Genomic DNA, 20,532 nt, shown 5'->3' on the forward strand with positions numbered 1-20,532 from the left:
CAACTGGACAGAAACACACAGGGAGTTCAGTTCAGTCCATCGTTTCACTAAAAAAGGCTCATTCTGAACAACCAACAGTCTTTCAATGGAATAAAATGTTTTTGGGTTCATACCTGGGTGCTCCTGGACCACAGGGCCGGAGGCGGGGATTTGGGTCGAGCTCAGCGGCCCATCACGACCTTTACGGTCCACATGTTCCCTGTGTTCGGACCGGCTGTCCCGTGCGTGGACCAGGGGAGCAGGCTACAGGGACAACACAAGATCTCAGGTTACAAACTTAAACAAGATCTAACAAGGTAAGAATGAAGACAACTGGGATCAAAGTCTTAGATTTAGCAGTGTGTGCAAGACGGGTCAAATCTTCCTGTGCACCCACAACTAAACTGGGACCAAAACTGAAAGAGCGAAACACTAAATTATACCACAGATGTCGATCGCTGATGGCTTCACAATAAGATCTTAAAAGTTTTGTGACTTGAACTTCGAGTGAAAAGGAGGTGGACCTCACCTCAGGTACCCTGCCTGAGCTCCTCTCCTCGTCCCCTGACCGTCTACGCCAGCTCAGGTCACCGTTTTCACGGTGACGGCCCCCTTCGTGCTGGCCATTTCTGGCTGAGTGTCTCCATAGGTCTCCTGGCTGATGAGGGAGGCGGCTCAGCTCCTCCCTGTCAGGACCACGGCGCCCTTTGTAGCCTCTGTCTGAGGGTCTGCCCACATCTCCAGGCCGACTATGCCGGCTCAGCCCATCAACATCAGGGAAACGTCCTCTTGTATTGTAGCCGTCCCTGGCCACATGTTGTGGACGGCTCCAGCGATGCCCGTCCTCAGAGGGGCCACGGCCTCCAACGCTGTCTCTGGTGTGAGTGGAGGTCCTCTCCACAAGTTGTGGACGGCTCCTCCAGCGATGCCCGTCCTCAGAGGGGCCACAGCCTCCAACGCTGTCTCTGCTGTGAGTGGAGGTCCTCTCAACATGTTGTGGACGGCTCCCCCAGCGATGCCCGTCCTCAGAGGGGCCAGGGCCTCCCACTCTGTCTCTGCAGTTAGTGGAGGTCCTCTCAACATGTTGTGGACGGCTCCTCCAGCGATGCCCGTCCTCAGAGGGGCCACGGCCTCCAACGCTGTCTCTGCTGTGAGTGGAGGTCCTCTCCACATGTTGTGGACGGCTCCCCCAGCGATGCCCGTCCTCAGAGGGGCCACGGCTTCCCACTCTGTCTCTGCTGTGAGTGGAGGTCCTCTCCACATGTTGTGGACGGCTCCTCCAGCGATGCCCGTCCTCAGAGGGGCCACGGCCTCCCACGCTCTCTCTGCAGTTAGTGGAGGTCCTCTCCACATGTTGTGGACGGCTCCAACGATGCCCGTCCTCAGAGGGGCCACGGCCTCCAAAGCTGTCTCTGCATTTAGTGGAGGTCCTTTCCACATGTTGTGGACGGCTCCAGCGATGCCTTTCCTCAGAAGGGCCACGGTTCCTGGCGTCGTCTCCTCGTCCACCCCAGGTCCTCTCCTCAATTGAGGTCTGGCCTCTCCAGGGACGCTGATCAAGGGACAAACAACTCACTTAATAGGGACTGATGCAGTTTTCAAGAGCATACAAACTACAATCCTGAAAGACCTGGTCATTCCCCAACAGCTGATAAATTCTACAGCTTCACTACACTCACAGCTCCTGAACCACGACTTGCTGTCAGTCTTGTGACACGGTTGCGTGATGTGTGATCCACTCACCTGTGCATGGTCACCAGCCCGGTGTCTGCGGTACGAGGGACCATCGTAGTTGGTCTCCTGCTGGTAGTTCTCCCTGTACGTTGATCGAGCGAAAGCCATCGGTGACCTGCTTTGGGGAATTGTTGGTGTGAAAAATGAGAAAGGAGGACAAAGATGAAGATGATGGTGCAGCAGGTTCTCTCATACAGCAGGTCAGCGCTGTGGTCCTTTGTTGTGTCACTCTGACACGTCACAGCCTGGAAGCTCAAGTTCTGTTTTCTCTGAATTCTGACTCGAGGACCTCTACCATCTCGGGGGGAAGTTCTTTTCTTTGAGCCTGAATCCTGTTTTCTGAAAAATGTTGGGACTCAGTGATGAATGGAAATAGCTTTTATGTATGGAGCAGGAGCAGACCAACACATGAAAACTGGGTGGAGGTTTGAGGTTTTTCCTACTTTATGAATTCACTTCCAGCTGACTTGATCTCTAAAATCGAATCTCTAAATCTGCTGTGTAAACGCGCCTCAGAAGAGCTCTGCTCTGCCATTTGTTGTGTTTTATCCGCTTTGTGTACTGGAGGTTTGAATTCCAGTGCGACCAGGAACTCATCTGCTTGCCCACGAGAGGCTGCTGGGCTTTCAGCTTGTTAAGGGAAAACAGGTCGAAACCTAAATTCCCGTTATTAGGAAAGACACAACACGAACTAATTCAGCTTTGTACAAAGGGCACCCTGTCTCAGTGGCTTCCCGAGAGAGAGTCCGCCGAGACAGTTCCTTGCTTCTTTATGATACTGATAATCCAGATACATGGGAGTGTGGATGGGTGCTCATATCAAGGCAGGTGCGTTCTCATGATGATAACAGTGTGACCTTGAATGAACTTCTATTTGAACATAGTGTGACAATAAAACATGAAAACATTATTTTCTTTTATCACTCATACACACACACACGACTGAAACGCTCTAACGTACACACACAACTGAAACGTTCTCACATACACACACACTACTGAAACACTCTAACGTACACACACAACTGGAACGCTCTCACATACACACACACACACACTACTGAAACGCACTCATATACACACACACACACTCCTGAAAAGCTCTCACATACAAACACACACTACTGAAACACTCTCTCATACACACACATTACTGAAACGCTGTCACATATACACACACGTACACACACAACTGGATCGCTCTCACATACACACACACACACACTACTGAAACACTCTCACATCCACACAAACACTGCTAACACTCTCTCGCATACATATACACACACTACTGAAACGCTCTCACATACACACACCATACTGAAACGCTCTCACATACACACACACTACTGAAACGCTCTCACATACACACGCACACACTACTGAAACACTCGATCACATAAACACACACACTCCTTAAACGCTCTCACATACACAAACACACTATTGAAACGCTCTCAAATACACACACACACATTACTGGAACGCTCTCACATACACACACAACTGAAACACTCTCTCACATACAAACACACACTATTGAAACGCTCTCACACATACACACGACTGAAACGCTCTCACATCCACAAACACACACGACTGAAACGCTCTCACATCCACACACACACTACTGAAAAGCTCTCACATCCACACACACACAACTGAAAAACTCTCACATACACAGACACACTACTGAAACGCTCTCACATCAACACACACACTACTGAAACGCTCTCACATCCACACACATACTACTGAAACGCTCTCACATCCACACACACACTACTGAAACCCTCTCACATACACAAACACACTACTTAAACGCTGTAAAATCCACACACACACACTACTGAAACCCTCTCACATACACACACACACGCACTACTGAAACCCTCTCACATACACACACACTACTTACACGCTCTCACATCCACACACACACACACTACTTACACGCTCTCACATCAATACACACACACTACTGAAATGCTCTCATGTACACACACAACTGAAACGGTCTCACATACATACACACACACTACTGAAACGCTCTCACATCCACACACACACAACTGAAAAACTCTCACATACACACACACACTACTGAAACGCTCTCACATCCACACAAACACAACTGAAACGTTCTCACATATATACACAAACTACTGAAATGCTTTCACAGACACACACACTACTGAAACGCTCTCACATACACACACATACACTACTGAAACGCTCTCACATACACACACACACAACTGAAACGCTCTCACATACAAACACACACTACTGAAACACTCTCACACACACACACACACACAAACGCAACTGAAACGCTCTCACATACACATACACGTGACTGAAACGCACTCACATTCACACACACAAACTACTGAAACGCTCTTACATACACACACACACACCACTGAAACGCTCTCTCACATACACACACTACTGAAACGCTCTCACATACAAACACAAACTACTGAAACGCTCTCACAGACACACACACTACTGAAACGCTCTCACATACACACACATACACTACTGAAACGCTCTCACATACACACACACACTACTGAAACGCTCTCACAGACACACACACAACTGAAACGCTCTCACGTACACAAACACACGACTGAAAAGCTGTCACATACACACACACTACTGAAACGCTCTCACATACAAACACAAACTACTGAAACGCTCTCACACACACACACACACAGACACACACAACTGAAACGCTCTCACATACACACACTTCTGAAACGCTCTCACATATACACACACAACTGAAACTCTCTCAGATACACACACACACTACTGAAACGGTCTCACATTCACACACACACCACTGAAACGCTCTCTCACATACACACACTACTGAAACGCTCTCACATACACACACAAACTACTGAAATGCTCTCACAGACACACACACTACTGAAACGCTCTCACATACACACACATACACTACTGAAACGCTCTCACATTCACACACACAAACTACTGAAACGCTCTTACATACACCCACACACACCACTGAAACGCTCTCTCACATACACACACTACTGAAACGCTCTCACATACAAACACAAACTACTGAAACGCTCTCACAGACACACACACTACTGAAACGCTCTCACATACACACACAAACTACTGAAACGCTCTCACAGACACACACACTACTGAAACGCTCTCACATACACACACATACACTACTGAAACGCTCTCACATTCACACACACAAACTACTGAAACGCTCTTACATACACCCACACACACCACTGAAACGCTCTCTCACATACACACACTACTGAAACGCTCTCACATACAAACACAAACTACTGAAACGCTCTCACATACACACACACTACTGAAATACTCTCTCATACACACACAACTAAAACGCTCTCACATACACACACTACTGAAACCCTCTCACATACACACACACTACTGAAATGCTCTCTCATACACACACTACTGAAATGCTCTCTCATACACACACACTACTGAAACCCTCTCACACACACAAACACGACTGAAAAGCTGTCACATACACACACACTACTGAAACGCTCTCACATACAAACACAAACTACTGAAACGCTCTCACACACACACACACAGACACACTCAACTGAAACGCTCTCACATACACACACTTCTGAAACGCTCTCACATATACACACACAACTGAAATGCTCTCACATACAAACACAAACTACTGAAACGCTCTCACACACACACACACACACACACAACTGAAACGCTCTCACATACACACACACACACGACTGAAACGCTCTCACATACAAACACACGACTGAAACGCTCTCAAATACACACACACACACACAACTGAAACGCTCTGACAGACACACACAAACTACTGAAATGCTTTCAAATACACACACACATGACTCAAACGCTCTCTCACATACACAAACACACTACTGAAACGCTCTCACATACACACACACACACAACACTGAAACGCTCTCACATACACACAAACACGACTGAAACGCTCTCACATACACACACACACAAACTCCTGAAACAATCTCACGTAAACACACACACAACTGAAACGCTCTCTCACTTACACACAAACACACTACTGAAACGCTCTCAAATACACACACACACAACTGAACTCTCACATTCACACACGCCACTGAAACGCTCTCACATACACACACACTACTGAAATGCTCTCTCATACACACACAACTAAAACGCTCTCACATACACACACGCCACTGAAACGCTCTCACATACACACACACTACTGAAATGCTCTCTCATACACACACTACTGAAACCCTCTCACACACACAAACACTACTGAAACGCTCTCAGATACACAAACACTACTGAAATTCTCTCACATACACACACACACTACTGAAACGCTCTCACATCCATACACACACTACTGAAACGCTCTCACATACACAAAAACACGACTGAAATGCTCTCACATACACAAACAATACTGAAACGCTCTCACATACACACACATTACTGAAATGCTTTCAAATACACACACACACACAACTGAACTCTCACATACAAACACACACAACTCTAAACGCTCTAACATAAACACAAACTGAAACGCTCTCACATACACACACACTCACTCCTTAAACGATCTTACACACACACACACACTACTGAAACGCTGTCTCATAAACACACACACAACTGAAATGCTCTCACATCCACACACACACACTCCTGAAATTCTCAAACATACAAACACACACTACTTAAACGCTCTCATATACACACACACACACACACACTCCTTAAACGCTCTCACATACACACACACAATTGAAACGCTCTCTCACATACACACACTTCTGAAAGGCTCTCACATATACACACACAACTGAAACTCTCTCAGATACACACACACACTACTGAAACGCTCTCACATAAAAAACACACACTACTGAAACGCTCTCACACATACACACACTCTACTGAAACGCTCTCACACATACACACACACTACTGAAACGCTCTCACATACACACACAGAAATGAAACGCTCTCACATACACACACACACACACTACTGAAACGCTCTCACATACACACACACACACTCCTTAAACGCTCTCACATACACACACACACAATTGAAACGCTCTCTCACATACACACACACTACTGAAACGCTCTCACATATATATACACAAACTACTAAAACCCTCTCACATACACACACACACTACTGAAACACTCTCACATAAAAAAACACACAGTACTGAAACGCTCTCACACATACACACACACTACTGAAACGCTCTCACACATACACACACACTACTGAAACGCTCTCACATGCACACACAGAACTGAAACGCTCTCACATACACACACACACTACTGAAAAACTCTCACATACACACACACACACACACACTCCTTAAACGCTCTCACATACACACACACACAATTGAAACGCTCTCTCACATACACACCCACTACTGAAACGCTCTCACATATACACACACAACTGAAAAACTCTCACATACACACACACACTACTGTGACGCGTTAACATACACACACACACTACTGAAACGCTCTCACATCCACACACACAATTGAAACGCTCTCTCACATACACACACTTCTGAAACGCTCTCACATATACACACACAACTGAAACTCTCTCAGATACAAACACACACTACTGAAACGCTCTCACATAAAAAACACACACGACTGAAACGCTCTCACACATACACACACTCTACTTAAACGCTCTCACACATACACACACACTACTGAAACGCTCTCACATACACACACAGAACTGAAACGCTCTCACATACACTAACACACACACTACTGAAACGCTCTCACATACACACACACACACACACTCCTTAAACGCTCTCACATACACACACACACAATTGAAACGCTCTCTCACATACACACACACTACTGAAACGCTCTCACATACACACAAACTACTGAAACGCTCTCACACATACACACACACTACTGAAACGCTCTCACATGCACACACACTACTGAAACGCTCTCACATGCACACACAGAACTGAAACGCTCTCACATACACACACACACTACTGAAACGCTGTCACATACACACACACACACTCCTTAAACGCTCTCACATACACACACACACAATTGAAACGCTCTCTCACATACACACCCACGACTGAAACGCTCTCACATATACACACACAACTGAAAAACTCTCACATACACACACACACTACTGAAACGCTCTCAGATACACACACACACTACTGAAACGCTCTCACATACACACACATACTACTGAAACGCTCTCACATAAAAAACACACACTACTGAAACGCTCTCACACATACAAACACTCTACTGAAACGCTCTCACACATACACACACAGAACTGAAACGCTCTCACATACACACACACACACACTACTGAAACGCTCTCACATACACACACACACACTCCTTAAACGCTCTCACATACACACACACACAATTGAAACGCTCTCTCACATACACACACACTACTGAAACGCTCTCACATACACACACACACAATTGAAACGCTCTCTCACATACACACACACTACTGAAACGCTCTCACATATACACACACAACTGAAAAACTCTCACATACACACACACACTACTGTGACGCGTTAACATACACACACAGAACTGAAACGCTCTCACTTACACACACACACACACTACTGAAACGCTCTCACATACACACACACACACTCCTTAAACGCTCTCACATACACACACACACAATTGAAACTCTCTCTCACATACACACACACTACTGAAACGCTCTCACATACACACACACACTACTGAAACACTCTCACATAAAAAAACACACAGTACTGAAACGCTCTCACACATACACACAAACTACTGAAACCCTCTCACATACACACACACACTACTGAAACACTCTCACATAAAAAAACACACAGTACTGAAACGCTCTCACACATACACACACACTACTGAAACGCTCTCACACATACACACACACTACTGAAACGCTCTCACATGCACACACAGAACTGAAACGCTCTCACATACACACACACACAATTGAAACGCTCTCTCACATACACACCCACTACTGAAACGCTCTCACATATACACACACAACTGAAAAACTCTCACATACACACACACACTACTGTGACGCGTTAACATACACACACACACTACTGAAACGCTCTCACATCCACACACACAATTGAAACGCTCTCTCACATACACACACTTCTGAAACGCTCTCACATATACACACACAACTGAAACTCTCTCAGATACACACACACACTACTGAAACGCTCTCACATAAAAAACACACACGACTGAAACGCTCTCACACATACACACACTCTACTTAAACGCTCTCACACATACACACACACTACTGAAACGCTTTCACATACACACACAGAACTGAAATGCTCTCACATACACTAACACAAACACTACTGAAACGCTCTCACATACACACACACACACACACTCCTTAAACGCTCTCACATACACACACACACAATTGAAACGCTCTCTCACATACACACACACTACTGAAACGCTCTCACATACACACAAACTACTGAAACCCTCTCACATAAAAAAAACACACAGTACTGAAAGGCTCTCACACATACACACACACGACTGAAACGCTCTCACACATACACACACACTACTGAAACGCTCTCACATGCACACACAGAACTGAAACGCTCTCACATACACACACACACTACTGAAACGCTCTCACATACACACACACACACTCCTTAAACGCTCTCACATACACACACACACAATTGAAACGCTCTCTCACATACACACCCACTACTGAAACGCTCTCACATATACACACACAACTGAAAAACTCTCACATACACACACACACTACTGAAACGCTCTCAGATACACACACACTACTGAAACGCTCTCACATACACACACATACTACTGAAACGCTCTCACATAAAAAACACACACTACTGAAACGCTCTCACACATACAAACACTCTACTGAAACGCTCTCACACATACACACACAGAACTGAAACGCTCTCACATACACACACACACACACTACTGAAACGCTCTCACATACACACACACACACTCCTTAAACGCTCTCACATACACACACACACAATTGAAACGCTCTCTCACATACACACACACTACTGAAACGCTCTCACATACACACACACACAATTGAAACGCTCTCTCACATACACACACACTACTGAAACGCTCTCACATATACACACACAACTGAAAAACTCTCACATACACACACACACTACTGTGACGCGTTAACATACACACACAGAACTGAAACGCTCTCACTTACACACACACACACACTACTGAAACGCTCTCACATACACACACACACACTCCTTAAACGCTCTCACATACACACACACACAATTGAAACTCTCTCTCACATACACACACACTACTGAAACGCTCTCACATACACACACACACTACTGAAACACTCACACAAAAAAACACACAGTACTGAAACGCTCTCACACATACACACAAACTACTGAAACCCTCTCACATACACACACACACTACTGAAACACTCTCACATAAAAAAACACACAGTACTGAAACGCTCTCACACATACACACACACTACTGAAACGCTCTCACACATACACACACACTACTGAAACGCTCTCACATGCACACACAGAACTGAAACGCTCTCACATACACACACACACTACTGAAACGCTCTCACATACACACACACACACTCCTTAAACGCTCTCACATACACACACACACAATTGAAACGCTCTCTCACATACACACCCACTACTGAAACGCTCTCACATATACACACACAACTGAAAAACTCTCACATACACACACACACTACTGTGACGCGTTAACATACACACACACACTACTGAAACGCTCTCACATCCACACACACAATTGAAACGCTCTCTCACATACACACACTTCTGAAACGCTCTCACATATACACACACAACTGAAACTCTCTCAGATACACACACACTACTGAAATGCTCTCACATACACACACACTACTGAAACGCTCTCACACATACACACACTCTACTGAAACGCTCTCACACATACACACACACTACTGAAACGCTCTCACATACACACACAGAACTGAAACGCTCTCACATACACACACACAACTGAAAAACTCTCACATACACACACACACTACTGTGACGCGTTAACATACACACACAGAACTGAAACGCTCTCACTTACACACACACACACACTACTGAAACGCTCTCACATACACACACACACACTCCTTAAACGCTCTCACATACACACACACACAATTGAAACTCTCTCTCACATACACACACACTACTGAAACGCTCTCACATACACACACACACTACTGAAACACTCTCACATAAAAAAACACACAGTACTGAAACGCTCTCACACATACACACAAACTACTGAAACCCTCTCACATACACACACACACTACTGAAACACTCTCACATAAAAAAACACACAGTACTGAAACGCTCTCACACATACACACACACTACTGAAACGCTCTCACACATACACACACACTACTGAAACGCTCTCACATGCACACACAGAACTGAAACGCTCTCACATCCACACACACACTACTGAAACGCTCTCACATACACACACACACACTCCTTAAACGCTCTCACATACACACACACACAATTGAAACGCTCTCTCACATACACACCCACTACTGAAACGCTCTCACATATACACACACAACTGAAAAACTCTCACATACACACACACACTACTGTGACGCGTTAACATACACACACACACTACTGAAATGCTCTCACATCCACACACACAATTGAAACGCTCTCTCACATACACACACTTCTGAAACGCTCTCACATATACACACACAACTGAAACTCTCTCAGATACACACACACTACTGAAACGCTCTCACATACACACACACTACTGAAACGCTCTCACACATACACACACTCTACTGAAACGCTCTCACACATACACACACACTACTGAAACGCTCTCACATACACACACAGAACTGAAACGCTCTCACATACACACACACACACACTACTGAAACGCTCTCACATACACACACACACACACTCCTTAAACGCTCTCACATACACACACACACAATTGAAACGCTCTCTCACATACACACAAACTACTGAAACCCTCTCACATAAAAAAACACACAGTACTGAAAGGCTCTCACACATACACACACACGACTGAAACGCTCTCACACATACACACACACTACTGAAACGCTCTCACATGCACACACAGAACTGAAACGCTCTCACATACACACACACACTACTGAAACGCTCTCACATACACACACACACACTCCTAAAACGCTCTGACATACACACACACACAATTGAAATGTCTCTCACATACACACCCACTACTGAAACGCTCTCACATATACACACACAACTGAAAAACTCTCACATACACACACACACTACTGAAACGCTCTCACACTTACACACACACAACTGAAATGCTCTCTCACATACACACACACAACTGAAACGCTCTCATAGACACACACACGACTGAAAGGCTCTCATATACACACACACACTACTGTGACGCGCTTACATACACACACACTACTGAAACGCTCTCACACTTACACACACACTACTGAAACGCTCTCTCACATACACACACACAACTGAAACGCTCTCACATACACAAACACACTACTGAAACGCTCTAAAATACACATACACACTACTTAAACCCACTCACATACACACACTCGACTGAAAGGCTCTCACTTACACAAAAATTTCTGAAACGCTCTCACATACACACACACTTCTGGAATGCTCTCATATACACACACACACACACACTCCTTAAACGCTCTCACATACACACACACAATTGAAACGCTCTCTCACATACACACACTTCTGAAACGCTCTCACATATACACACACAACTGAAACTCTCTCAGATACACACACACACTACTGAAACGGTCTCACATTCACACATACACTACTGAAACGCTCTCACATATATGTACACACACTACTGAAACACTCTCACATACCACACACACACTACTGAAACGCTTTCACATAAAAAAATACACACTACTGAAACGCTCTCACACATACACACACACTACTGAAACGCTCTCACACATACACACACACTACTGAAACGCTCTCACACATACACACACACTACTGAAACGCTCTCACATACACACACAGAACTGAAACGCTCTCACATACACACACACACACTACTGAAACGCTCTCACATACACACACACACACACCTTAAACGCTCTCACATACACACACACACAATTGAAACGCTCTCTCACATACACACACACTACTGAAACGCTCTCACTTACACACACATTACTGAAACGCGCTTACATACACACACACTACTGAAACGCTCTCACACTTACACACACACTACTGAAACGATCTCTCACATACACACACACAACTGAAACGCTCTCACATACACAAACACACTACTGAAACGCTCTAAAATACACATACACACTACTGAAACCCACTCACATACACACAAACTACTTAAATGCTCTCTCACATACACACACACTACTGAAACGCTCTCACATACACACACACACTACTGAAACGCTCTCACATACACACACACACAACTGTAACTCTCTCAGATACACACACACACACAACTGAAACAATCTCACATACACACACACACTACTGTGACGCGCTAACATACACACACACTACTGAAACGCTCTCACATTCACACACATACTACTGAAACACTCTTACATACACACACACTACTGAAACGCTCTCACATACACACACACACTACTGAAACACTCTCACATACACACACATTACTGAAATGCTCTCACACATACACACACACTACTGAAACACTCTTACATACACACACACTACTGAAACGCTCTCACATTCACACACACACTACTGAAACGCTCTCACATATACACACACCCTACTGAAACACTCTTACATACACACACACTACTGAAACGCTCTCACATACACACACACACAACTGAAAAGCTCTCACATACACACAAACACTACTGAAATGCTCTCACACACAAACACACACTACTGAAACGCTCTCACATACACACAAACACTACTGAAATGCTCTCACATACACAAACAATACTGAAACGCTCTCACATAAACACAAACACACACTACTTAAACGCTCTCACAAACACACACACACAAACTCATGAAACGCTCTCACGTGAACACACACTACTGAAACGCTCTCACATACACACACAGAACTGAAACGCTCTCACATACACACACACACACACTACTGAAACGCTCTCACATACACACACACACACACTCCTTAAACGCTCTCACATACACACACACACAATTGAAACGCTCTCTCACATACACACAAACTACTGAAACCCTCTCACATAAAAAAACACACAGTACTGAAAGGCTCTCACACATACACACACACGACTGAAACGCTCTCACACATACACACACACTACTGAAACGCTCTCACATGCACACACAGAACTGAAACGCTCTCACATACACACACACACTACTGAAACGCTCTCACATACACACACACACACTCCTAAAACGCTCTGACATACACACACACACAATTGAAATGTCTCTCACATACACACCCACTACTGAAACGCTCTCACATATACACACACAACTGAAAAACTCTCACATACACACACACACTACTGAAACGCTCTCACACTTACACACACACAACTGAAATGCTCTCTCACATACACACACACAACTGAAACGCTCTCATAGACACACACACGACTGAAAGGCTCTCATATACACACACACACTACTGTGACGCGCTTACATACACACACACTACTGAAACGCTCTCACACTTACACACACACTACTGAAACGCTCTCTCACATACACACACACAACTGAAACGCTCTCACATACACAAACACACTACTGAAACGCTCTAAAATACACATACACACTACTTAAACCCACTCACATACACACACTCGACTGAAAGGCTCTCACTTACACAAAAATTTCTGAAACGCTCTCACATACACACACACTTCTGGAATGCTCTCATATACACACACACACACACACTCCTTAAACGCTCTCACATACACACACACAATTGAAACGCTCTCTCACATACACACACTTCTGAAACGCTCTCACATATACACACACAACTGAAACTCTCTCAGATACACACACACACTACTGAAACGGTCTCACATTCACACATACACTACTGAAACGCTCTCACATATATGTACACACACTACTGAAACACTCTCACATACCACACACACACTACTGAAACGCTTTCACATAAAAAAATACACACTACTGAAACGCTCTCACACATACACACACACTACTGAAACGCTCTCACACATACACACACACTACTGAAACGCTCTCACACATACACACACACTACTGAAACGCTCTCACATACACACACAGAACTGAAACGCTCTCACATACACACACACACACTACTGAAACGCTCTCACATACACACACACACACACCTTAAACGCTCTCACATACACACACACACAATTGAAACGCTCTCTCACATACACACACACTACTGAAACGCTCTCACTTACACACACATTACTGAAACGCGCTTACATACACACACACTACTGAAACGCTCTCACACTTACACACACACTACTGAAACGATCTCTCACATACACACACACAACTGAAACGCTCTCACATACACAAACACACTACTGAAACGCTCTAAAATACACATACACACTACTGAAACCCACTCACATACACACAAACTACTTAAATGCTCTCTCACATACACACACACTACTGAAACGCTCTCACATACACACACACACTACTGAAACGCTCTCACATACACACACACACAACTGTAACTCTCTCAGATACACACACACACACAACTGAAACAATCTCACATACACACACACACTACTGTGACGCGCTAACATACACACACACTACTGAAACGCTCTCACATTCACACACATACTACTGAAACACTCTTACATACACACACACTACTGAAACGCTCTCACATACACACACACACTACTGAAACACTCTCACATACACACACATTACTGAAATGCTCTCACACATACACACACACTACTGAAACACTCTTACATACACACACACTACTGAAACGCTCTCACATTCACACACACACTACTGAAACGCTCTCACATATACACACACCCTACTGAAACACTCTTACATACACACACACTACTGAAACGCTCTCACATACACACACACACAACTGAAAAGCTCTCACATACACACAAACACTACTGAAATGCTCTCACACACAAACACACACTACTGAAACGCTCTCACATACACACAAACACTACTGAAATGCTCTCACATACACAAACAATACTGAAACGCTCTCACATAAACACAAACACACACTACTTAAACGCTCTCACAAACACACACACACAAACTCATGAAACGCTCTCACGTGAACACACACTACTGAAACGCTCTCACATACACACACACACTACTGAAACGCTCTCACATACACACACACACACACTCCTTAAACGCTCTCACATACACACAAACACACTCCTTAAACGCTCTCACATACACACACACACAATTGAAACGCTCTCTCACATACACACACACTACTGAAACGCTCTCACTTACACACACATTACTGAAACGCTCTCACATACACACACACTACTGAAACGCTCTCACACTTACACACACACAACTGAAATGCTCTCTCACATACACACACACTTCTGAAATGATCTCACATACACACACACACACGACTGAAACACTGTCTCATAAACACACAAACACTACTAAAACGCTCTCACATATACACACACACACACAACTGAAACTCTCTCAGATACACACACACACACAACTGAAACACTCTCACATACACACACACACTACTGTGACGCGCTAACATACACACACACTACTGAAACGCTCTCACATTCACACACACACTACTGAAACGCTCTCACATACACACACACTACTGAAACGCTCTCACATACACACACACACTCCTTAAACGCTCTCACATACACACACACACAACTGTAACTCTCTCAGGTACACACACACACACAACTGAAACAATCTCACATACACACACACACTACTGTGACGCGCTAACCCACACACACACAACTGAAACTCTCTTAGATACACACACACACACAACTGAAACACTCTCACATACACACACACTACTGTGACGCGCTAACAAACACACACACTACTGAAACGCTCTCACATTCACACACACACTACTGAAACGCTCTCACATACACACAAACTACTTAAATGCTCTCTCACATACACACACACTACTGAAACGCTCTCACATACACACACACACTACTGAAACGCTCTCACATACACACACACACAACTGAAACTCTCTCAGATACACACACACACACAACTGAAACACTCTCACATACACACACACACTACTGTGACGCGCTAACATACACACACACTACTGAAACGCTCTCACATTCACACACACACTACTGAAACGCTCTCACATACACACACACTACTGAAACGCTCTCACATACACACACACACTCCTTAAACGCTCTCACATACACACACACACAACTGTAACTCTCTCAGATACACACACACACACAACTGAAACAATCTCACATACACACACACACTAGTGTGACGCGCTAACCCACACACACACAACTGAAACTCTCTTAGATACACACACACACACAACTGAAACACTCTCACATACACACACACTACTGTGACGCGCTAACAAACACACACACTACTGAAACACTCTCACATTAACACACACACTACTGAAACGCTCTCACATACACACAAACTACTTAAATGCTCTCTCACATACACACACACTACTGAAACGCTCTCACATACACACACACACTACTGAAACGCTCTCACATACACACACACACAACTGTAACTCTCTCAGATACACACACACACACAACTGAAACAATCTCACATACACACACACACTACTGTGACGCGCTAACATACACACACACTACTGAAACGCTCTCACATTCACACACATACTACTGAAACGCTCTCACACATACACACACACTACTGAAACACTCTTACATACACACACACTACTGGAACGCTCTCACATACACACACTCTACTGAAACACTCTCACATACACACACATTACTGAAATGCTCTCAAACATACACACACACTACTGAAACACTCTTACATACACACACACTACTGAAACGCTCTCACATTCACACACACACTACTGAAACGCTCTCACATATACACACACACTACTGAAACACTCTTACATACACACACACTACTGAAACGCTCTCACATACACACACACACAACTGAAACCCTCTCACATACACACAAACACTACTGAAATGCTCTCACACACACACACACACTACTGAAACGCTCTCACATACACGCAAACACTACTGAAATGCTCTCACATACACAAAAAATACTGAAACGCTCTCACATAAACACAAACACACACTACTGAAACGCTCTCATATACACACACACACAAACTCATGAAACGCTCTCACGTGAACACACACTACTGAAACGCTCTCACATACACACACACACTACTGAAACACTCTCACATACAAACACATTACTGAAACGCTCTCACACATACACTCACACGACTGAAACCCTCTCACATACACACAAAAACAACCGAAACGCTCTCACATAAACACAAACACACACTACTGAAACGCTCTCACATACACACAAACACTACTGAAATACTCTCACATACACAAACACTCCTGAAATGCTCTCACATACACACACACTACTGAAACGCTCTCACACATACACACACACTACTGAAACGCTCTCACATACACACAGAACTGAAACGCTCTCACATACACACACACACACTCCTGAAACGCTCTCACATACACACACACACACTCCTTAAACGCTCTCACATACACACACACACAATTGAAACGCTCTCTCACATACACACACACTACTGAAACCCTCTCACATACACACACACACTACTGAAACACTCTCACATAAAAAAACACACAGTACTGAAACGCTCTCACACATACACACACACTACTGAAACGCTCTCACACATACACACACACTACTGAAACGCTCTCACATACACACACAGACCTGAAACGCTCTCACATACACACACACACTACTCAAACGCTCTCACATACACACACACACACTCCTTAAACGCTCTCACATACACACACACACACAATTGAAACGCTCTCTCACATACACAAACACTACTGAAACGCTCTCACATATACACACACAACTGAAAAACTCTCACATACACACACACACTACTGTGACGCGCTAACATACACACACACAATACTGAAACCCTCTCACATACACACACACTACTGAAACGCTCTCACACTTACACACACACAACTGAAATGCTCTCTCACATACACACACACACAACTGAAACCCTCTCACATACACACACACTACTGAAACGCTCTCACACACACACACACACACACTACTGAAACACTGTCTCATAAACACACACACACTACTGAAACGCTCTCACATATACACACACACACAACTGAAATGCTCTCACATACACACAAACTACTTAAATGCTCTCTCACATACAAACACACACACTACTGAAACGCTCTCACATACACACACACACTCCTTAAACGCTCTCACATACACACAGACACAATTGAAACGCTCTCTCACATACACACAAACTACTGAAACGCTCTCACATATACACACACAACTGAAACTCTCTCACATACACACACACACGACTGAAACGCTCTCACATACACACACACACTACTGTGACGCGCTAACATACACACATACTACTGAAACGCTCTCACATTCACACACACACTACTGAAACGCTCTCACACATACACACACACTACTGAAAGACTCTTACATACACACACACTATTGAAACGCTCTCACATACACACACACACTACTGAAACACTCTCACACATACACACACACTACTGAAACACTCTCACATACACACACTACTGAAACGCTCTCACAAATACACACACACTACTGAAACACTCTTACATACACACACACTACTGAAACGCTCTCATATACACACTCACACTACTGAAACCCTCTCACATACACACAAAAACAACCGAAATTCTCTCACATACACACAAACACACAACTGAAACGCTCTCACATACAAACACACACTACTGAAATGCTCTCACATACACAAACAATACTGAAATGCTCTCACATATATACACACACGACTGAAACGCTCTCACATACACACACATTACTGAAATGCTTTCAAATACACACACAAACAACTGAACTCTCACATACACACACACACAACTCTAAACGCTCTAACATAAACACAAACACACAACTGAAACGCTCTCTCACATTCACACACACACACAAACTCATGAAACGCTCTCACGTGAAAACACACACTACTGAAACGCTCTCACATACACACAAACACTACTGAAACGATCTCACACACACACACACACAC

The 20,532-nt window shown here is 44.2% G+C and overlaps 1 protein-coding gene across 2 annotated transcripts in view; it reads right to left on the reverse strand.

The window, feature by feature from the left end:
• Positions 1–1,950, reverse strand: part of LOC147242023 (uncharacterized) — a 20,366-nt gene extending 18,416 nt beyond the window's left edge. The window contains exons 1-5 of one of the 2 annotated variants that reach the window (XM_086192110.1): positions 1,723–1,949; positions 1,446–1,531; positions 509–1,271; positions 114–243; positions 1–3 (exon numbers count right to left, since the gene is read on the reverse strand). The exon at positions 1–3 is cut by the window's left edge and continues 119 nt beyond it. In XM_086192110.1, coding sequence (XP_086048236.1) covers positions 1–3; positions 114–243; positions 509–1,271; positions 1,446–1,531; positions 1,723–1,821 — 1,081 coding nt within the window. In that variant the 5' untranslated portion in view covers positions 1,822–1,949. Of the gene's footprint in view, positions 4–113; positions 244–508; positions 1,532–1,722 lie in introns of both variants that reach the window. The other variant, XM_086192109.1, reaches the window with a different exon arrangement.
• Between the last annotated feature and the right edge of the window lie 18,582 nt (positions 1,951–20,532).

Source organism: Aulostomus chinensis, chromosome 21 (assembly GCF_037954235.1).
Source record: "Aulostomus chinensis isolate RoL2024-O1b breed Wild chromosome 21, RoL_Achi_v1.0, whole genome shotgun sequence".
In the NCBI taxonomy this organism is placed as follows: domain Eukaryota; kingdom Metazoa; phylum Chordata; class Actinopteri; order Syngnathiformes; family Aulostomidae; genus Aulostomus; species Aulostomus chinensis.